General features: G+C 40.7%; 3 protein-coding genes and 1 long non-coding RNA gene across 5 annotated transcripts in view; 2 read left to right on the forward strand and 2 right to left on the reverse strand.

Moving 5' to 3' along the window:
• The window catches only part of LOC104223081 (uncharacterized), a 26,432-nt gene extending 23,725 nt beyond the window's left edge, over positions 1–2,707 (forward strand). Inside the window, exons 12-14 of one of the 2 annotated variants that reach the window (XM_070171698.1) lie at positions 1,669–1,727; positions 1,803–1,990; positions 2,283–2,707. In XM_070171698.1, the coding sequence (XP_070027799.1) occupies positions 1,669–1,727; positions 1,803–1,990; positions 2,283–2,471 (436 nt within the window). In that variant the 3' untranslated portion in view covers positions 2,472–2,707. Of the gene's footprint in view, positions 1–1,668; positions 1,728–1,802; positions 1,991–2,282 lie in introns of those variants that run through there. The other variant, XM_070171699.1, reaches the window with a different exon arrangement.
• LOC138889120 (uncharacterized) overlaps positions 1–5,462 on the reverse strand; it is a 25,129-nt gene extending 19,667 nt beyond the window's left edge. The window contains exons 1-2 of the long non-coding RNA XR_011406661.1: positions 5,267–5,462; positions 1,892–1,976 (exon numbers count right to left, since the gene is read on the reverse strand). This is a non-coding gene — a long non-coding RNA (uncharacterized lncRNA). The remainder of the gene's footprint in view (positions 1–1,891; positions 1,977–5,266) is intronic.
• LOC104211771 (UPF0481 protein At3g47200-like) lies at positions 2,948–4,741 on the reverse strand. The gene has a single exon (XM_009760888.2). It carries the CDS (start codon positions 4,618–4,620, stop codon positions 3,205–3,207), a length of 1,416 nt encoding a protein of 471 aa, XP_009759190.2. The 5' UTR covers positions 4,621–4,741; the 3' UTR covers positions 2,948–3,204.
• A 10,289-nt stretch (positions 5,463–15,751) lies between the features above and the next one.
• On the forward strand, positions 15,752–18,421 carry LOC138889101 (uncharacterized). The gene has a single exon (XM_070171661.1). It carries the CDS (start codon positions 15,752–15,754, stop codon positions 18,419–18,421), a length of 2,670 nt encoding a protein of 889 aa, XP_070027762.1.
• The last annotated feature ends 5,275 nt before the right edge of the window (positions 18,422–23,696 follow it).

Genomic DNA, 23,696 nt, shown 5'->3' on the forward strand with positions numbered 1-23,696 from the left:
CACTGGTGGTTCCTCCATTTCCAGAATTAACAAGACCAGAACGGGGATTCTCCAATGTATTATTATTAGGAGTTGGTATGGGTGGTGCAGCAGGCAATCGACTAGCTAGAGCCTGAAGAGCTTTGCCGACATGTGCATCAATTAGCTTTTGTAAAGCTTCATTTGTACCTCCTTCAAAGTGTTCAGATTGTTCTCGTTGATCAGCACGGGATGCAGTAACAGGGGTGCCTTCACGAGATTGACGTGGTGAATCTGGAGGGGAGGGAACCACGTCACCTTGATTTTGATGGATTTGATTTTTATGGTTTCCCAATGTGTTATTACTGTTATTGTCGGTGTTGTTGTTTGACATGGTGATAACAATGGATTAGATATAGCTTAAAAGAAAAGATTATCAGATTCCCGGTAACGGAACCAATTTGTTTAACCAAAAATCTGAGTCTTTGGTCAAAGCTAAAAAGAAATTCGGGTTACTGATAATCAGGAGACGAAAATAAAATGTTTTTGAGAATGATGGTAAAGCAGTAAATAGTTTTGTATTTCAGTAAGATCTCAATAGTATTTCGTGTCTCTACAGATGTTGAGTCCTTCTCCTTTTATAGTTGATTCTAGGAGAAGATGTAATGCCTTTGTCTTAATGAGGCAATTATGAGCAATAAATGACATTAAAAGAAACGTTACACAATCATTTCTATTTAATTCAAATATTCTAACGTATTTGATATTTAATGCTGTATTTAGACTCTTTTACGTCATCAGATTCGTATCTTCAACTTCTTCCGATCTTCGGTCTTTAAATGACTCGAATAGGTACGAGACTCGTACCTATTTTAGTAACGGTCCACACCTATGTTGCTTTCTTTTTCCCTTATTTGTTGTCGCCCGTGCCTCTTGGTTATTTATTGTGTTTTGACCAGTCCACGTGTCATGTCATGTCACCTACAATGTAAATTCAGTTTTTGTTTTTCAATACAGTCTGTCCTTTTGTTTTCTCTGCTTATTTCCTGAATACAATTACTAGAGTTTACATCTTTTTTTTTTTTTAAACCCCTCTCAAATTAGGAGGATCCACACTTCCCCTTCATGGTGACTCGAACCCAAGACCTAACGGTCGTAGGTGGAGGTGCTTTTACCAACTGAGCAAGCCTCAGTTGTCCTAAAGTTTACATCTGATGTTTATTTCAGGTTAAGAGATGAGCATTTTCTTTCTTAAGGCTACTTTAAGCTTTCCTTTCTAAAAAGGATAGTTTCTACGAGATGGACATCTTAAGAGTGTGCAAAATTGTCGCAGCACGTGCAAATAAGAGATTAGGGAACATTTTATGCAAAATGTACATAAAATGCTCCAAACCTATGTGAAAATCTAGGTCTGCATCCATTTAAATTTTTGATAGGATGATTTTGGTTGTTGTGCTTTTAGTAAAATATGTAGGATTGTCATTGCTGGAAATAATGCAGCATAGTGCCAAAAAGTTAAGATACTATCCAAATGTCCGTTTGATTTTTTTTGAACGTTATATGTACTGTCTTATTTTTCTAAACATATAGACACTACATCGTCCATTCACTTCTATCTCTTGTATTTGTAACCTAAATTCTTGTAAGTAGCTAGACTCTAGAATTTGATTGCATGTGTTCTTGTTTTTGGTCTTGTGGAAATGCGATCAGAGCTTGGATACTGGCACCAAGTTGGTTAAAAGAAAGTGTCCGGACTGGCAAATTTATAGGTGGGTAAAAACTGTTAAGTTTGACCTTAATTGGACTATTGACACTTGTTAATCGGTCCCTGTTGATTTTTTCAGATGAAATGCCATTTATTTTGAGGGATGAAGACTACGAACTGAAGTACAGAACTAAGCTTAAAGGGGCAGTTCTTAGATCAAAAACATACCCCCAAGCTCTGCTCAAGGGGTATGACATATGTCTTGCAGCTCATGTTCATCCTCCAGTTGGTACCTTATCAGCCATTGTAAAATCTGCAGGAGGAAATGTGAGTTAATATTTACTTCATGAGCAAGAAATTTTTAGAATATTCATAATGCCGTTAATATTTTTCCAAAATCATGTCAAACTTGCACTTTCTCTCCTTTTCTTTTACCATCTATTTTCTAAAATCTACTGGCTCGATTGATTTGCACTAGGTAGGCCAACTAAGGGGAGTAAACTTTTACTTTCTCCGCTCTTGAAAAAAATGACCAAGATGGAAATAATTGAAAATAAGGAGATGGAGCATGTCATTTTTTCCCTGCATTATTTGATGTCATTTCTTACCAAATTCTTAGGTTATACATGGACTAGATCAAGTGAAAGACTATTCTAAAACGATATTCGTTGCATGTGAAGAAGACATGGATGAAGCACTGTCAGCGGTGAAGAAGGGAATATGGACTTTCAGTAGTGACTGGTTTATGAACTGCATAATGAAACAAGAGCTTGACTTAGGAGCTCCTCAATTTGCAGAGTCCCTCTAATGCACATATAGAATATGAGCAAAGTGATGTGATAAAATATGAAAAATTGTGAATATTTCTGAGGAAGGAAACTTGAAAAAATAAAACTTGGGATAGTATATATGCTGTTTGTTAATAGTTGGGGAGAAACACTTCAGATGTTTCCATTTCTTCTAAATTCTAATATCTTGTCTGTATTTTTAAATGGTTGTAATGGACATTTTTCCTCATCAGGGTTGACTTACTACTGACCAATTGAAGGTTATATTGTGTTATACTTAAGCGTAGGAAGTTTAGGAATGGCAACCATTTGTGATGGCATTGTTTAAAAATTTAGTCAGTGTTGGCAAACTTAAGATAAGTGATGTTGCTCATCCTCTGCTTCTTGGTGCATTTTAAATAGCAAAATCAGACATTAATAATAAAAATTGACCCTTATTGATCACATAGATATTGTAAGAAACTTGTAAGCATAGTAAAGAATGTCTTCACTGGAATGTTGTACCATATTCTACTATTGTACAAGAACACTATCAAGATATGATGAATATATAGGAAAGTACAATTGGAAACATGATGCCAAACAAAAGGGCTAATTACTGCCTCCTAACAAATCTGTTGGACGAGTTTTCATCAAGTAAACTCATCCAACGGGTTTCCTTATTCGACCACAATCATAATACAACTAATGAAGATACAAGCAAAAACAAGAATGAACTGTTGACAGGGGGCAACATGCGCATGCACAATCAGTCTATTTATAAGTCTGAATTCCTGTGAGGACGGTCTGAATTACAGTCATACTGACAGTGAAGAGAACAGCAAGAAACAGAAGAAAACTCCAGGGACCACGAAAGTACCTATGCTTAAGTTCAGCAAAGAGAACTCGCAGAGGGAACATTTTACTTTTGGAGTAAGTAAAAATATATCGTTTGACATGCCCGTAAGCTCGATGATTAGGTACTCCACGTGCTGTTATATATCTCAAGAGGTCAACTACTTCTTGGTCATTACTAACGGATTTGAGCTGGAGTATGCCCCTGGCTCGCAGCTCCTTAACATCTTCCTCTCCTTGAATCAACATATTCATGAGATTTAAGTAAGACGAGACCCCTATGGTTTTATCTTGTGTGTTGCTTGAAAATTCAAAAGCGACTAAGTTTAATAACAGGGTCTTGGTCCATTCGTGGATGGTTAGTCGAGGAAGGAACAATGTTCCTGATAACACAAATGATTTAAGCTGGATGAGTGATAAGCTAATATATTGTTGGTTGTTTGAACTGCAACGAATACCCATTTTCTTCAGCTCCGTGACTGATAAAGGTTCACAAATAGCACCATCTTCTTTTTTTTCTTCTTCATCGCCATCTTCTCTAAAATTAGAAGGAATCCATAGGTCTCTAAAATTTTGAAGAAGATGAGCAGGAGCTGGAGTGTGGTGTGTGAGGAATCTAACATTATCGTACTCTATATAACTAGGAACTGTAGTATAAGGGGACATTGTTAACAAATGGTTAAAGAGGAAAAGCCCGGTAAGGTCTAGCAAATGATCCTCAGTAAATGCAAATGCGCGTGCTAACACATGTAGAATCTGGAAAGGCAATTGATTTTCGAACAATAAAAGGTCACGACACACCAAATCTCTATCATGTTTCTTCATATTCATGCCGTCGCGGTGTATGAGAAATCCAATAATAAAGCAGCCGTCGAGGAACAGCATCAGACACCAGTCACGGTCGTCAGCATAACATTCGGAAGGACTAGGAGAGTAACAATTCCGAGCGCTGAGCAAGTCCTTTTCAACAGCTGCATACACTTCCGCAATGGGTATGCCTACACATCCAACCGTTTCCCTCACTACTTCCCGTTTGAACTTCTCCATGTCGTCAAGATGAGGTTTTCCATGGTGTATTGGACCAATGGAAACCACATAGGGCTCATAGTACTTGGCATAATCTTCTGCACTAGTATTCTCAAGAAGCGTAGAGGGAATTGATCTTATTTTGTAATTCTCTGAATTCACTGATGTTGTACTAGGAGGAGGGTCACGTATATCAATGACAGAATGTAACCATTCAGCCACTTCGTCTGCTCTATGTCTGATGTGGTCAGCCATTTTCGAAAGCCAATGGAGTATGCTCGCAATTTTTGAGTTGGAGCATCCATGCATATATACAAAGAGAGAAATATACCAAAAGAAACACAAATATTTAACGTGGTTTGACCAATTGACCTACGTTCAATGGCGGAGATTAACAATCCAGTATATAAAAGAAGGTACAAAAGATCGAGAGAATAACCTCACAAAGAGGCAAATACAAGTGGCAAGCTAACCCTTGTCTCACAAATTCTCCCTTGAAATTAAATAAGACTTTCAAACATTTTAAGGTTCGAGCCGTGGAAATAGCCTCTTGCAAAAAATGCGGGATAAGCCTGCTTACAATAGACCCTTGTGGTCCGGCCTTTCCCGGACCCCGCGCATGCTTTTTTTTTGTTTTGTTTATGGGGAAGCTCCAAGTTTTATATATATTTCTTTGATATCAAGACTTGTATTTTTTGGAAGAGTGATGTATATATTTTGGTATCGTCAAACAAGACTAGCCTTAGCATTAAGAGTGATTTTATTCTCAACTTAAAACGCTAACAAAGGCAGATTCTTTCTTTTTTTTTAAAAAGAAAAAAGAAACGAGGGAGAATGGAGTAATTAAAGAACCAAATATCAAGCAAGTTATCAATGAAACAAGGGAAAGCATATTCATAATTCATCAATTCAGAGTAAATTAAAATAAATGGCAAGATGAAAACAAACAGATTACCTTGCTGAAGATCTTGACACAAATGAAAATTGTTGAAGATTGTGTATTAAGACAACTGCTGTTTTATTTTCCAATAGCCAAAGCTTTGATCTCAGGGTTTTCATCTCTTTGTGGCCGTCTTTGCTCAATGGCCATGCTTTACATTTGTGTTCTCTCAAACTCGGCATTTTGTTGTAAAATAGAAAAGCAAAGCAAACCAAATCAATTAGAGAAATAGTAATATATCATTTCATTTGAAATTGATGCACAAAATTAATTGATTTAGCTTCCTATTTAAAAAAAAAATAACAATAACAACAATAATAGTAATTACGTTTCAATCCCAAAATAAGTTGGTATCCCTTATATATATATGAATCCCTGCTTCTTCAGTTAAGCTCAACTACTACTACTAATAATAATATATTATAAGTGTAAACATCCTAAGTCAAATTCAATTTACAAATTTACCCATTTCATACTGAGTGTCAGTTTTGCCCATCATTTTTGCCCTTTAAAAGTACATTATCTCTTGGTTATTGATGTATAAAAATGTAACAACACTAGATTACAATATACAATGTATCTGATACACTTTTAAACTTGTGATTCTTTTTGTATTCCTAACTAATTAATTGTGTTACTTATTATATTCTGAACTAATTAATTCATAAAACGTCTGAGTTGAGACTTGAAAATATATTCCAAACTAGTGAAATTTCCGCGCTTCGCGCGGTTATAAGAAATATCACTAAATTAAAATATATATAAAAAAATAACGACATATAACGGATGAGAGAGATAATTTTTTAAATTAATATGGATATAAAAAACAATCCTACATATTGATAAATCATATACTTAGCATTTTAATTAGAATTAGATTTTACATCGGGCATGACCAATAGCCAATAATGTCTTTGATTTTTTTATTTTATTTTTTTCACATTGTGTATAATACGTGTACTCCTCTAGTCTATGCATATCTTCATCCATAAGTATCTCTACAGGAGCTAAATGCGCCAAATCACCCATAGTTTTTTTTTTGGGCATAAGCTATAATATTTATCTTTCCTAACAATACAAAACAGTACAATTATATCTTCAATAGTTCCCTCCATCATCATTGCTAAATATTTATATCTCTATTGGTTTTAAATGTACTTCAGTCTCTTGTGCTAGGTATAAATCTCATAGGTTTCTTCGTATAAATAGTGTCTCTAAATCTTAAAAGGAAATACTACTATGACCATCTTTAAATCATGAGTGGCATAATACGACTTGAGCTTCTTCAATTTCCTTGAAGCATAGACTATCACTCGATCATTTTGCACGAGAAAATATCCTAATCCTACCCTCGAAGTATCACATAACATCGTGAATTCTCTAGAGCCTATTAGAATAAGGCTAACATTTGTGTGATTGTCAAACATACTTTGGGCTTCTGGAATCTCGTTGTACATTCCTCCATCCACTGAAATTTAGCGATTTTCTATGTTAACTTGGTGAGTGGTGGTACTATTCTAGAGAAATCCTACACAATGCATATAGTAGCATGTCAAGCCAAAAGCAATTTGTAGGAGAAATGAGTCTCAACCATTTATGAATTGTTTCTATCTTCTTAGAATCTACCATTTTTTTCATTCGTAGATACCATGTGTCCTATGAATACCATCGAGTCTAGCTAATTGAAGAACTTGGTAAAAAGTTGATTTTCCTGTAAAGACTTGAACGTATTTTTCAACTGATTCTCATGCTCTTCATGGCTACAAAAATATATCAGAATATAGTAAGAAAAACTATGAATTTTTATTTTCTTTTTTCCAAAAACAACTAGAACACCATATCCATTATATACATCAATGCAGATGGAGCATTAATCAGTCCAAAAGGTATCACAAGTAACTCCTAATATATATACCGAGTTTTAGAGGCGGATATCGAATTATCTGTAGTTGATGCACATTCTTAGGGACCTATTCTCTCTCTTTCTTTTTTCTTCTTCTTTCAATATTGATGCACCCCATGGTGAATCTCAGTATGATAAAACCCTTATCCAGTAGGTCTCACAATTATTCATTTAGCTCTCTCAACTATGTTAGTGCCATATATAATATGGTTTGCGTGTCAGGTGTCAATCAATACCGAAATCTATTTCTCATATTGAAGGTAGTCCTAGTAAATCCTTAGGAATATATTAGAGAATCTCTCATTATGATTTTTTTTCTCAAACTAAATGTTTCTTCTCTTGTGCCCCTTCCTGTATCTATGAGACCCAAACAATTTCTTTTATAACCATAAATCATTCAAAATATATATTTTGCTCATCTCTAAAACCTATAACCCCCCCTCCCCCGGACAAAATTGGCTTTTAAAGTTCAAAAAAACATAATACTCTTTCCATAATAATTTAGGAAAGCTTGGTAAGAAGATAATTAATCCATACCCCTCAGTACGTTAGAGCCAACCATATCAAGTACAACTTCCTTCGCTCAACATTGAATCTTAAAAGCTTTAAACAAATGTCTAACTACTATAGACTTTTCACAAAAGTGGTATCCCAAAAGGATCGTTTAATATCTCAAAATATCCCTGATTTTTATTTCTTCGTTAGAGATGAATTCAATAATAAAGCAGCCATCGAGGAACAATATCAGACACCATTCACGGTCGCCAATATTCCATTGATGACTAGGAGAATAACAATTCGTAGCTCTTAGCAAGTCCTGTTCAACACTTGCGTACACTTGCTCAATGGATACTTTTTTTGCTAATTCCCCCGCTGCTTTCCGTTGTAACTTCTCCATGGCTCTAAGATTATCATTTCTGTGGGGTCCAGCCCATAAATTAAAGAAGACAAGTTTCTTCCTTTGTCTTCTTTTTCTAAATTGGTAGCCACTTTTTCTTTTACATAGTCAATATTGTAGGCGGTGTCAAATGTGGTAAGCGTGCAAAAAGAAAATGTCAAGTGTAGTAGGCAAGGTTCTGCCTATAAAAGGAGAGATTCGGCTCTCATTTTGACACCAATCTCAAAGGAAAAATATATCTGAGAGGTAGGAAGAAAGAGTGAGGTTTCACAGACAGGGTATAAGAAAATAGTATGTGAGAAAAATAGAGAGTGAGTGATATTGTAGTGAGGTGAGAATATCAAAAGAGGGTTATTTCTTTTGAGTGTTGTAGTGGTCTTTTGAGTATTTTACTCGGACCTACAAAGTATAAAATTCCTTGCTATAGTGATATCAGTTGCTCTTCTCAGGGCCATGGTTTTTTCCCTTATTCAAAAGGGGTTTCCACGTAAAAATCTTGGTGTCGTTGTTACTCTTTTATTCTTGCTAATTACCGTATCTCGATGCTACGTTATTATTTCGCTTTTATTACCGTAAATATTATTTTTGTAGGGGGTTTATTCCTAACAACTGGTATCAGAGCACATGTTCTGCTCGTTCACTGAAATACTATTCACTGTCGGTAGTATTATACTCGGTGAAAAATAAAAATGTCCAGAGTAAAGTACGAGGTAGCAAAATTCAACGGAGATAACAATTTCTCAGCATGGAAAAGAAGGATGAGGGATCTGCTCATCCAACAAGGATTACACAAGGTACTAGATGCTAATGCCAAAAAGCCTGATACCATGAAAGCTGAGGATTGGGCTGACTTGGATGAAAGAGCTACTAGTGCAATCAGGTTGCACTTATCAGATGATGTGGTAAATAACATCATTGATGAAGACACTGCACGTGGAATTTGGACAAGGTTGGAAAGCCTATACATGTCCAAAACGCTGACAAATAAATTGTACCTGAAGAAGCAGTTATACGCCCTACACATGAGTGAAGGTACGAATTTTTTGTCACATTTAAATGTGTTTAACGGACTAATCACACAGCTTGCCAACCTCGGAGTGAAAATCGAGGAAGAAGATAAAGCCATCTTGCTATTGAACTCGTTGCCATCTTCGTACGATAATTTGGCAACAACCATCCTGCACGGTAATACTACTATTGAGTTGAAAGATGTCACATTGGCTCTTCTACTCAACGAGAAGATGAGAAAGAAGCCTGAAAATCAAGGACATGCTCTCATCACACAAGGTAGAGGCAGGAGTTATCAAAGGAGTTCGAACAACTATGGTAGATCCGGAGCTCGTGGGAAGTCAAAGAACCGATCCAAATCAAGAGCCAGAAATTGCTACAACTGTGATCAACCAGGTCACTTCAAAAGAGATTGCCCAAATCCAAGGAAGGGCAAAGGTGAAACCAGTGGCCAGAAGAATGACGACAACACAGCCGCCATGGTGCAAAATAATGATAATGTTGTCCTCTTTATAAATGAGGAAGAGGAATGCATGCACCTGTCAGGTCCAGAGTCGGAATGGGTGGTTGACACAGCGGCATCTCACCATGCCACACCGGTAAGAGATCTTTTTTGCAGATATGTAGCAGGTGATTTCGGCACAGTGAAAATGGGTAACACAAGTTACTCAAAGATTGCGGGGATTGGTGACATTTGTATCAAGACAAATGTCGGATGCACATTGGTTCTAAAGGATGTGCGGCATGTACCTGATTTACGGATGAACTTGATCTCGGGAATTGCTTTAGACCGAGATGGATACGAGAGCTATTTTGCAAATCAAAAGTGGAGACTCACTAAGGGATCATTGGTGATTGCAAAGGGAGTTGCTCGTGGCACGTTGTACAGGACAAATGCAGAAATATGCCAAGGTGAATTGAACGCGGCACAAGATGAGATTTCTGTAGATTTGTGGCACAAAAGAATGGGTCATATGAGCGAGAAGGGATTGCAGATTCTTGCCAAGAAATCACTCATTTCTTATGCCAAAGGTACAACGGTAAAACCTTGTGACTACTGTTTATTTGGTAAGCAGCATAGAGTCTCATTTCAGACATCGTCTGAAAGAAAATTGAATATACTTGATTTAGTATATTCTGATGTTTGCGGCCCAATGGAAATTGAATCAATGGGCGGTAACAAATATTTTGTTACTTTTATTGATGATGCTTCACGAAAATTATGGGTTTATATTTTGAAAACCAAAGATCAGGTGTTTCAAGTTTTCCAGAAGTTTCATGCTCTAGTAGAAAGGGAGACGGGTCGAAAGCTAAAGCGTCTCCGAAGTGACAATGGAGGTGAGTACACTTCAAGGGAATTTGAAGAGTATTGTTCAAGTCATGGGATCAGACATGAAAAGACAGTTCCTGGAACCCCACAGCACAATGGCGTAGCCGAGAGGATGAACCGCACCATTGTGGAGAAGGTGAGAAGCATGCTCAGAATGGCTAAACTGCCTAAGTCATTCTGGGGTGAAGCAGTTCAGACAGCCTGTTACCTGATCAATAGGAGTCCATCAGTTCCGTTGGCGTTTGAAATCCCAGAGAGAGTTTGGACCAACAAGGAGGTGTCCTACTCGCATCTGAAGGTGTTCGGTTGCAGAGCTTTTGCACATGTACCAAAAGAGCAGAGAACAAAGCTGGATGATAAATCTGTTCCCTGCATATTTATCGGATATGGAGATGAAGAGTTCGGGTACAGACTGTGGGATCCTGTAAAGAAGAAGGTCATCAGAAGCAGAGATGTAGTCTTCCGAGAAAGTGAAGTTGGAACTGCTGCTGATATGTCAGAAAAGGCGAAGAATGGTATAATTCCTAACTTTGTTACTATTCCTTCTACTTCTAACAATCCCACAAGTGCAGAAAGTACGACCGACGAGGTTGCCGAGCAGGGGGAGCAACCTGGTGAGGTTATTGAGCAGGGGGAGCAACTTGATGAAGGTGTCGAGGAAGTGGAGCACCCCACTCAGGGAGAAGAACAACCTCAACCTCTGAGGAGATCAGAGAGGCCAAGGGTAGAGTCACGCAGGTACCCTTCCACAGAGTATGTCCTCATCAGTGATGAGGGGGAGCCAGAAAGTCTTAAGGAGGTGTTGTCCCATCCAGAAAAGAACCAGTGGATGAAAGCTATGCAAGAAGAGATGGAATCTCTCCAGAAAAATGGCACATACAAGCTGGTTGAACTTCCAAAGGGTAAAAGACCACTCAAATGCAAATGGGTCTTTAAACTCAAGAAAGATGGAGATGGCAAGCTGGTCAGATACAAAGCTCGATTGGTGGTTAAAGGCTTCGAACAGAAGAAAGGTATTGATTTTGACGAAATTTTCTCCCCCGTTGTTAAAATGACTTCTATTCGAACAATTTTGAGCTTAGCAGCTAGCCTAGATCTTGAAGTGGAGCAGTTGGATGTGAAAACTGCATTTCTTCATGGAGATTTGGAAGAGGAGATTTATATGGAGCAACCAGAAGGATTTGAAGTAGCTGGAAAGAAACACATGGTGTGCAAATTGAATAAGAGTCTTTATGGATTGAAGCAGGCACCAAGGCAGTGGTACATGAAGTTTGATTCATTCATGAAAAGTCAAACATACCTAAAGACCTATTCTGATCCATGTGTATACTTCAAAAGATTTTCTGAGAATAACTTTATTATATTGTTGTTGTATGTGGATGACATGTTAATTGTAGGAAAAGACAAGGGGTTGATAGCAAAGTTGAAAGGAGATCTGTCCAAGTCATTTGATATGAAGGACTTGGGCCCAGCACAACAAATTCTAGGGATGAAGATAGTTCGAGAGAGAACAAGTAGAAAGTTGTGGCTATCTCAGGAGAAGTACATTGAACGTGTACTAGAACGCTTCAACATGAAGAATGCTAAGCCAGTCAGCACACCTCTTGCTGGTCATCTAAAGTTGAGTAAGAAGATGTGTCCTACAACAGTGGAGGAGAAAGGGAACATGGCTAAAGTTCCTTATTCTTCAGCAGTCGGAAGCTTGATGTATGCAATGGTATGTACTAGACCTGATATTGCTCACGCAGTTGGTGTTGTCAGCAGGTTTCTTGAAAATCCTGGAAAGGAACATTGGGAAGCAGTCAAGTGGATACTCAGGTACCTGAGAGGTACCACGGGAGATTGTTTGTGCTTTGGAGGATCTGATCCAATCTTGAAGGGCTATACAGATGCTGATATGGCAGGTGACATTGACAACAGAAAATCTACTACTGGATATTTATTTACATTTTCAGGGGGAGCTATATCATGGCAGTCTAAGTTGCAGAAGTGCGTTGCACTTTCAACAACTGAAGCAGAGTACATTGCCGCTACAGAAACTGGCAAGGAGATGATATGGCTCAAGCGATTCCTTCAAGAGCTTGGATTGCATCAGAAGGAGTATGTCGTCTATTGTGACAGTCAAAGTGCAATAGACCTTAGCAAGAACTCTATGTACCATGCAAGGACCAAACACATTGATGTGAGATATCATTGGATTCGAGAAATGGTAGATGATGAATCTCTAAAAGTCTTGAAGATTTCTACAAGTGAGAATCCCGCAGATATGCTGACCAAGGTGGTACCAAGGAACAAGTTCGAGCTATGCAAAGAACTTGTCGGCATGCACTCAAACTAGAAGACAGTGCTACCTCCTCTAGATGAATGAGACTGGAGGGGGAGATTGATGATGTCCATCTCATTGAAGAAGTATTAGGCATGTGCCTAATAAGAGTTTTCTTTGGTTTGGTAGCCAACCTTGTTGACTTGGTTTGGTTGGTAGCCAACCTTGTTGAATTTCTTTGGTTTGGTAGCCAACTCTCATTTTTGATACACCAATCTCAGAGGAAAAATATATCTGAGAGTTAGGAAGAAAGAGTGAGGTTTCACAGGCAGGGTATAAGAAAATAGTTTGTGAGAAAAATAGAGAGTGAGTGATATTGTAGTGAGGTGGGAATATCAAAAGAGGGTTATTTCTTTTGAGTGTTGTAATGATCTTTTGAGTATTTTACTCGGACCTACAAAATGTAAAATTCCTTGCTATAGTGATGTCAGTTGCTCTTCTCAGGGCCGTGATTTTTTCCCTTATTCAAAAGGGTTTTCCACATAAAAATCTTGATGTCGTTGTTACTCTTTTATTCTTGTTAATTATCATATCTCGGTACTATGTTATTATTCTGCTTTTATTACCGTGAATATTATTTTTGTAGGGAGTTTATTCCCAACAATTTCCATGATGTATTGGACCAATGGAAACCATATTGGGCTTATAGTACTTGTCATAATCTTCTTCACTAATATGATCAAATAGCGCAGGGGAAATTCTTCTTCTTATTTTGTACTTCTCCTCACGCGCTACTGTTGATGTTGTACTAGGAGGAGCGTCATCTATATCAATGACAGAATGTAACCATTCAGCTACTTCGTCTGCTCTACGTATGATGGGGTCAGCCATTTTCGAAAGCCAATGGAGTATGCAATTTTTGAGTTGGAGCATTTCTTAGACTTGGTGAACTCCTGTCGCGATGAATTAAACTCCGTTCCATGCCCCGCTGCTTGTCAATCACATCGGAAAGTCGTTGGGTCGGCGGAGACCTCTTTCGGCAAAGAATTATACCACAAAGCCCCAACTAGGTACTACCACTTATAGGAGTCTTCTTTGCTAGTAGAAGAGCATCCATGCATATATATATATATATATATATATATATATATATATATATATATATATATATATATACCAAAAGAGACACAAACATTTAACGTGGTTTGACCAATTGATCTACGTCTATAGGCGGAGATAAGCAATTCAGTATATAAAAGAAGGTACAAAATATCGAGAGAATAACTCACAAAGAGGCACGTACAAGTGGCAGGCTAACACTTGTCTCACAAATTCTCCCTGAAAAAAGACTTTCAAACGTTTTAAGGCTACACTGTGGATGCTACTAAATGAGAAGGAAATATATATATATATATTGCACTTAGTTTCTGCAGAAGCTTCAAGTTTTATAGTATATATTTCTTTAATATCAAGACTGGTATTTTTTGGAGGAGTGTTGTATGTATTTTGCTATCGTCAAAAAAGACAAGTGATAATAGGTGAATTTAACTATATTCAGGCCCTAAATAACCGCCTTCTTGCATAGTTTTGATAATAAAAGTGATAACAAAATGCTCTTATTATGCTTTTCATGACTTGCAGGTTATATAAGACTAGGGAAGGTTAGGGAGTACTTTTGGAGTCAAAAATTGAAGAAAGAGAGGCCATCCGTGAAATATCCCAAGTGAACCACGCAAAAACAGGCTGAAGAATCAGAGAAATGATTTTGCCGCGGTTCCACCGCGATCACGGCAGAACCGCGATGAAGACTGCTCGCGGACAGAAGGAGATTCAGAGGAGCTGTTTGGCCGCGGTTCCTCCGCGACCGCGGCAGAACCGCGGCAGGCGCGAGAAAGTACAGGGACTAAAGTGCAAAACATGGGATTTTTAGCCCAAAACCCTATTTTAAACATTAGACTTCGCCAAAAGAAGGCATGTATTGATTTTTAGAGTTTCTTAAGAAGGAAAACCATTGTGAGAGATCACCCAAAACATCTTTCTTCTTTTCTTTGATTCTTATTGCTAGTTTATGATGAATTTTATCTTAGTTTGTTTACCCATAGTTATGAGTAGCTAAATCCTTTGTCTAAGGTTTTGATGGAACCTATTGGGGGATGAACTTCTTGTTTATGTGAATACAAATTGCTAGTTTCAATCTTTATTTGTTCAACTATGTTCTTGTTGTAGTTAATTGACAGGATCCTCAATTAGCTGTGCCTATTTAGTGTGCATAACTCGGGAGAGAGTGCATATTTAGGTTATTGTTGAACAACACTACTCCCAAAGTATAAGAGGGATCTATAACTGCGGGTTTAAAGGCGGGATTAGGGATAACGAAGCCTTGAGTGCAATCTGAAGTGAACTGTGTTAATTAAAGCTAGCTAGTGTATCTCGGGAGAGTGCATTGAGTATATTACTGTGATTACTCGGGAGAGATTTGCGGTAAGATGAGCGTTCATGATTGATAGAGGTGTGTTGGTAAATTTGTATGAAGCATAAACAGAAGGGATTCCATCATTAGGGGAAGTCATTACCTTAGCGTTTTCTCATTATTGTTTACAACCTTAGCATCCTTAATTTGCAGTTGTTTATTTACTTGCAATTTTAGTTATTAAAGACACCATCAACTGTGATTCAACGTTTGGGAAATTGGTTCTCAAGAGTGGGTCTAAAGATAGTGATTGATAGGTTAACTCTCTGTGGATTCGACCCTGGGCGTAATACTCGGGTTATATTTGCAACGTCTGCAGAGTCCTTTTTAGAGGGCATAGTTAGGCGTGATCAAATTTTGGCGCCGTTGCCGGGGACTTAACGAAATTATCAATTACCATCGATAGAAATACAAAAATTCTTAGGAAAGTTAGTTTACTTTACACCAAATTTTTGATTGAAATTTTTGACGGTTGTTGACGGGGTTGCTCAGGTGTATGCCGAGAAGCTCTACGAGGAATGGAGAACTACTTGAAGGACTCTCAGACCCCGAGAAAACATTCTGGATATTGAACCGTACCAACAAAAGACTTCAACAACCTCATCAAACACACAAACTCGAAATTGACATGGGTGACGCAAACAACGCCGACGGAAATGTCAGAGATATGGCACCTCCTATGCTTGAGGCTGCACTATATGACTGGGCACAACCCACAGCTGACAATCTGGCCACTACCATTGTTGTGCCCGCGATACAAGCTGAATCTTTCCAGATCACGAACAACATGCTGCACTTGTTGCAAAACAAGGGACTATTTTCTGGGACACCAGCCGAAGATCCTCAGCAGCACTTGAAGAACTTCCTGTCGATTTGCAAGACTCAAAGGCAACCCAACGTAACTCCGGAAGCAATCAGGTTGCTATTATTTCCATTCTCGGTGACAGGAGCTGCTCAAGTCCGGCTAAACTCACTCCCCATAAACTCTATAGAAACTTGGGATGAGTTAGTCAAGCAATTTCACATCAAGTTCCACCCGCCCAACAAAACAGCTCAACAAATTGATGAGATCATGAGTTTTAAACAGAAACCAATGGAGACACTGCATGAGACATGGAGAATGTTGGTTATATGTCCACACCATGGTATTCCAGATCAGATGTTGGGACAACGGTTTTACATGGGACTATCAGATAGCATGAAGAATATTGTAGATGCCTCAGCTGGTGGGGCATTTTTGAGCAAAACTTGGAGAGAAGGTCAGAGTCTGCTTGACAAAATGGCTAAAAATTCGGGGTGGACGACGAGGAATGCACCCATCAGTCCAGTGGTGCACTCAGTGCCTTTTGACCCATCAAATTCTATGGCTGAAAATGTGGCGACGCTCTTGACACAGATGAGCATACTCACCAAAAAGGTGGAGGGATCAGGGCAGAAACAACAAGTGCACATTGTAGATACTACCAATGGGGGCTTGTGCATATCTTGCATCAGTCAGCCAATGGGTAATCGTTGGAATGCAGAACATGATCATCATCAGCAGCACCCTGGAGACATGAACTATGTGTTAAACTATGGAGGCCAGAGACAGGGCAATCAGAACTGGGGTCAACAAACTCAGCAGTCATACAGACCACCTCAGCCACAGTACAACGATGGAAACATGGGAGGTATGAGACCCCCCAACAATATGTCACCTTATCCAAGGTCACAGGGGTACAACAATCAACAGCAAGGGTATCCCCCACCTCAGCAACAACAGGGTGGAAGGCAAGAAGAAGGGTTCACTAGACTTGAAGCAATGATGCAGCAGGTTATTGGATCCAATGCAAAAGTAAATGAAAGAGTAGATGCACATGACACAGCGATCAAAAATATTGAAGTGCAATTGGGCCAAATTTCAATGTCTCTGAACATTCATCCTCAGGGGACGCTACCTGCAGATACCCAAATCAATCCTAAAGATCAGGGCCCGAAGCAACTGATGGCGGTGAGTCTCCGTAATGGCAGGGATCTTGATGTAGAGCAGGAGAGAGCTCCTGACAATATACAGGCTGAGACACTCATTCAGGTACCCATTGAGCTAGATGATTCCACAAGGCTGATAGATGTGACAATCCAGCCTGCTCAGGAAGAAAAGAATACTAAGCAGGAGACCGAGAAAGTTGCTGAAGCAGTTGAAGAGCCGGTAGTAGAGATAGTAGCTGAGAAAGAAAAGTCCCAAGTGATTGGGAAGAAAAGACCTCCTGCTCCATTTCCACAAAGGTTGGCCAAGCATCAAAAGGAGGAGCAGTACAAAAAGTTCTTTGAGATGCTCAAGCAAATTCAGGTTAATATTCCATTGATTGAAGCTTTAAAGGAGATGCCTGGATACGCAAAAATGATGAAAGACTTAATGTCCCGGAAATTTGACTTCCAAGACTTGGCCACGGTGACACTTACTCAGACGTGCAGTGCAGTGGTAACTAGACCTGTTGCTGAAAAGCTCTCTGATCCAGGGAGTTTTACTATTCCATGCACTATTGGAAACTTTGCTTTTGCGAAAGCACTCTGTGATTTAGGGGCCAGCATTAATCTTATGCCCCTGGTCATTTACAAAAGGTTGGGCATTGGGAGAGCTAGACCCACCTCTATGTTGTTGCAGCTGGCTGACAGGACTGTGAAGCGTCCATTTGGGATCCTTGATGATGTACTTATTCAGGTGGGGAAATTCGTGTTCCCTGCAGATTTTGTGATATTGGATTGCAAAGTGGATGAAGAAATTCCTATCATCTTAGGAAGACCATTCTTGGCCACAGGGAGAGCTCTTATTGATTGTGAGACCGGGGAACTTAAGATGAGGCTCAATGACGAAGATATTATATTCAATGTGCAGAAATCTATGAGGCGACCAAGTGAGTTCGCCAATTTCTCTCTTATTGATGTCGTGGATGTAATCGTACAGTCTGATGATGAAGTATTGACAGTTGAGGATCCCCTCGCTGCATGTTTGACGAATTTGGAGAAAGTGAATGGTGAGGACTTGGCGGAATGCGTGTTGGCACTGGAAGGTAGAGGGTCTTGGGAAAGAAATCTAGAGTTTGAGCCCCTACACTTAGAAAAGAGGGAGACTCCTCCAGCTAAGCCATCCATTGAAGAACCACCGAAGCTGGAACTAAAGCCATTGCCAGCCCACCTCAGGTATGAATTTCTGGGACCTGACTCCACTCTACCTATTATTATCTCATCTGGTTTGTTAGATGTGCAGGTCCAACAGCTTCTACAGGTATTGAAGGAGTGCAAAACTGCCATTGGGTAGACCATGTCAGACATCAAGGGGATCAGCCCCGTTTACTGTATGCATAAGATTCTGCTGGAAGAGGGGCACAAACCTTCCAGGGAACATCAGAGGAGGCTGAACCCAAATATGAAGGAAGTGGTGAAGAAGGAGTTGATAAAGTGGTTAGATGCGGGAATTATTTTCCCAATCTCTGACAGCAGCTGGGTTAGCCCAGTTCAATGTGTGCCTAAGAAGGGTGGCATGACGGTTGTGAAGAATGACAACAATAAACTAATCTCAACGAGAACCGTCACAGGCTGGAGAATTTGCATGGATTATCGAAAGTTGAATCTAGCCACTCGGAAAAACCACTTCCCACTTCCCTTCATCGATCAGATGCTGGATAGATTGGCAGGGAGGTCACACTTTTGTTTTATGGATGGGTACTCAGGGTACAATCAGATTTCCATTGCACCTGAGGACCGAGAGAAGACCTCCTTCACATGCCCTTATGACATTTATGCCTTTAGCAGAATGCCCTTTGGCCTATGCAATGCACCCGCCACATTCCAACGGTGCATGATGGCCATATTCACTGACATGGTTGAGGATATAATGGAGGTGTTCATGGATGACTTCTCAGTGGTGGGAAGTTCATTTGATGAGTACCTGGTGAATCTGACGCGTGTGCTGAAACGGTGCATCGAGACTAATCTGGTGCTGAACTGGGATAAGTGTCATTTCATGGTACAAGAAGGCATAGTCTTGGGGCACCGGGTGTCAAGCAAGGGAATAGAAGTAGATCGAGCAAAGGTTGATGTAATAGCAAAGCTGCCTCCACCAACTTCGGTCAAAACAATCAGAAGTTTTCTTGGATATGCTGGTTTCTACCGGTGGTTCATAAAAGACTTCTCCAAAATCACCAAACCTCTCTGTAAGTTATTAGAGAAAGATCACTCGTTTGTATTTTCTGATGATTGCAGGGTAGCGTTTGAGGAGTTGAAGCAGAGGCTGGTCACAACACCCATCATTGTTGCCCCCAACTGGGAGCAACCATTCGAACTAATGTGTGATGCTGGTGACTACACAGTGGGGGCAGTGCTGGGCCAGCGGAAGGACAAATTGATGCACCCAATCTACTATGCCAGCAGAACGCTGAGTGGAGCCCAGTTGAACTATACGGTGACTGAAAAGGAGATGTTAGCTGTGGTGTTCGCATTCGACAAGTTCCGATCCTACCTGATAGGATCAAAGGTAATCGTCTACACTGACCATGCTGCTCTCAGGTACTTAATAGAAAAGAAAGACTCTAAGCCACGCCTGATTCGTTGGGTGTTGCTGCTGCAAGAGTTCGATCTTGAAATACGTGACCGCAAGGGCATTGAGAATCAAGTCGCTAATCACCTATCACGACTTGAGGGAGCTGAAAATGCAATTGCAGTCGAGGAAATTCTGGAAACTTTTCCGGACGAGCAACTGCTCGCCACCACTCATCAGGAAGCGCCATGGTATGCAGACTTGGCCAATTACCTGGCCAGTGGTATAGTTCCTCACGACCTTTCATCGGTCCAGAGGAAACGATTTTTTCGTGAAAGCCGCTTGTACTATTGGGATGAGCCCTATCTCTTTCGAATATGCCTGGATAACATGATCAGGAGATGCGTCTCTGAGATAGAACAATCTTCTATTTTGCAGGCTTGTCATGCATCGACTTATGGTGGACACTTTGGAGGGATCAGGACAGCAGCAAAGGTGCTAGAAGCCGGATTTTTCTGGCCGACTGTGTTTAAAGATACTCACTCATGGGTGAAGGATTGTAATGAATGTCAACGCATCGGGAATATTTCCCGACGCCACGAGATGCCCATGAACCCAATTCAGGAGATAGAAGTGTTCGACGTCTGGGGGATTGATTTCATGGGTCCCTTCGTCAGCTCCTATGGCAATAAGTACATCCTTATTGCTGTAGACTATGTGTCCAAGTGGGTGGAAGCTGTAGTGTTGCCCACCAATAATGCGAAAGTGGTGGTGGGGTTTCTAAAGAAGAACATATTCACCCGCTTTGGGACACCACGTGCGATTATCAGCGACGGAGACACTCACTTCTGCAATAGAGCCTTCGAGAAGTTGCTTATAAAATACGATGTGCGCCACAAGGTGGCTACTCCATACCACCCGCAGACTAGTGGACATGTTGAGGTATCCAACAGGGAAATCAAGAGTGTGTTAACGAAAACTGTGAACGCCACAAGAACTGATTGGGAAAGGAAGCTAGATGATGCACTCTGGGCCTACATAACAGCTTTCAAGACACCAATTGGTATGTCACCATACAAGTTAGTGTTTGGGAAGGCCTGTCACCTACCTGTAGAACTTGAGCATAAAGCGTGGTGGGCACTAAAACAACTAAACTCAGACACGGAAGTTGCGGGCACGTCAAGAGTCACAGAATTGCATGAGCTCGAGGAGTTCAGGTATCTTGCTTTTGAGAGCACAAGGCTGTACAAAGAGAGAATGAAGAGGCTACACGATCAGAACATTGTTGAGCAAAATTTCAAACCTGGGGACATGGTATTGCTATACAACTCAAGATTGAGGTTGTTCCCGGGTAAGCTGAAGTCACGATGGTCTGGACCATTTCGAGTAGTTGAAGTTTTCCAGTCAGGAGCGGTTGACGTTGCCACTGAGAATGACTCTCGTACATTTAGAGTCAATGGTAAGAGATTGAAGTTGTATGTGGGTATGAGCGAGCCCAAGGAAGGGTCTGAACTGCAATTGACTGAACCACAGAGGTCGAGCGAGCCTTAACTGCACTCATCTGGGTCGTGTCGCGACGTTAAATCAGGCGTTGCATGGGAGGCAACCCATGAAATTGTTGTAAGTGTAACTCTTCCTAAAAAAAAGGCGTCAGAATCAGAGATGGGCTCAGACCGCGGTTCTACCGCGACCGCGGTAAAACCGCGGTCAAGAGGGCCATCTGAACTTGGTCTACCGCAGTCCTACCGCGACCGCGGCAGACGCAGATGGGGTCCAGGTAAGTTTGTTTTAATTTTTTTTTCTTTTTCCCTTTACCCAAAATACCCCCCACACCTACCATTAAACCCTCCCCACCCGCCCAGAACCAACAACCAAACCCCCCCCACTCCTTTCTCTCTAATTTCTCTCTAACCTCTCTCTATCTTCTCTCTTCTCCTCTCATCTTCGCAAAACTTCATTATCATCCTCCCTACTTTCCACCTTCACCACCCACTTTCCCTCAACCAAACAAGTAAGTTTCTCTTTCTCTCTCTCTATTTTATCTTCTAACTTAGTGTAAATTTGGTCTAAACTTATTTAGTTAAACCCTAGGTAGGAATAGTGTAGATTTCCTTTCAATTTTTGATTCTTTTTTTTATTGTTGTATTTGCTTCTTGTGGATTTATTTGATGCTAAAATGGTTGGGTCTTTCTTCTACTTCGATTGTGGGGGTTGTTTAGATGCTTTGGAGGCCTAGAAATAATTTTTGCGGTGTAGTTTGGTAGTGGGACCTTTTTGGCCGGAAATTTGGGGCTTGTGGTGCTATTTTGAGGCATTTTGTGCCTACCCTAGGTTGTGGTAGTATTGTATTTGGTGAATGGTGGTGTTATTTTTAACGTGACTCACTTGAGGGAGTAAGTGTGAGGTGTTGTATGCTTGTGGGGCCATTGTGGAGATTGTAACTTTGAACACATCACGAGTTGAGGGTTTGGCATAGTGTCTAAATGGAATTAATGGGAGATATTATTTGGTGCCATCGGGTGGTGAAGTCTGAGTAACCATCCGGCTGGTACATGTAGGATATATTTGATGGTTCTTCTGTATTCTTTGCAGGTCATATGGCTCGTAAGAAGCATAAGAGATCGGTAGGCACGTCCCAACAGCCTACTTATGATGCTTCTAGGTTCGAATCCGAAGTGGCAGAGGACGACTTTCATGCCAAGGCCTCAAAGAGCTTCATCCCTGAAATACCGATTGACAGGGCAGCCCTCCGTACAGAAAAGGAGGAGATGTATGAGGAAATCCGGTGGAGGGAAATGGATTTCTTATTTGATGAACCTGAAACGGTGAACAGGATGCTTGTACGAGAGTTCTACACGAACTGCCCAGCTCATATGCTGCGGGAGGTGACTGTGCGAGGCACATGGGTAGATGCCTCAGTTGAAACTATTCGACAGGTATTGCAGCTGCCCCGGTTTACTGGTGACGTCGACTATTACCAAGACGCCCCAGGTGGCACTTGGGATACTATGACTGATGTACTCTGCGCAGGGGGCAACCAATCTGGATACGTGACCACATCACCCTGAACTCCAATTCGTTTACCCATTTGGCTAAGTGTTGGCTCACTGTCATTTGCAGCCGGTTCTTGCCCTTAGGCAATACGACTGATGTGAACTTCCAAAGAGCCCTTTTGACGTGGTGCTTCGTCACAAAGAAAGATTTTGATGCGGAAAGGCTTGTTGGTGACAAAATGATCATACGGTGCCCGCTGAGGTCAAAAGGATTCTACTTTCCCTCCCTGGTGACTACATTGTGCCTGCGGAAGAATGTCCCCATAAATTCTGCTGATAGAGAGTTGCCCCCTAAAGCAGCCTTCAAAGCTTCGAGCATCAGAGTGGGCAAGGGTGCACGCACTACTATTGAGATCGATGATGAGGATGATGACCCGGTTCCTATGGCACCATCCAGGAGATCCTATGATAGTGCCGGACCCTCTCGGCACCCCCATGCTGGGGCTGGCTTATCCAGATCACAGTCCACCCATCCTATGTTGCGTTCTATGGACGAAGAGGTCGCCGATCTTCGCACCTCGGTGGAGGGCCTACACACGTGTATGGATGCCATGTCTCAGCGGCAAGCCAGGTCTGAGAGCCGGTTCATGTCCTGGTTCTGTGCTTTGGCGAGAGCTTGCCATGTGGACCCCAGCACAGTCTCCGACTCTGATTGAGTCTCAGGGAAGTCTTCTTACCCTTCTGCTTTTTACCTTCTTGATATGACATGGGGACATGCCATGACTTTAAGTGTGGGGTGGGAGACTTGCTTTAGTGATATGTGTACTGTACATAGACATTGTGTGTGTTGTATCATGAAATTGATGTTGTTGTATACAATTGATTGTACTTATATGAGGAGTCTGACTTGGCCTAACGACGGACACTTGTCGACGGGTCTCTTGAGGGTCCAAATTGGATATATAAAAAAAAACAAAGGTAGAGGACTCTTCCTGTGGACGGACCACTTGGACAAGTACTCTTGAGAGAAGTAGTCCATGAAGATTTTTTTTTCTTTTTATTTA

The sequence above is a fragment of the Nicotiana sylvestris genome, chromosome 4 (assembly GCF_000393655.2).
Source record: "Nicotiana sylvestris chromosome 4, ASM39365v2, whole genome shotgun sequence".
NCBI lineage: Eukaryota > Viridiplantae > Streptophyta > Magnoliopsida > Solanales > Solanaceae > Nicotiana > Nicotiana sylvestris.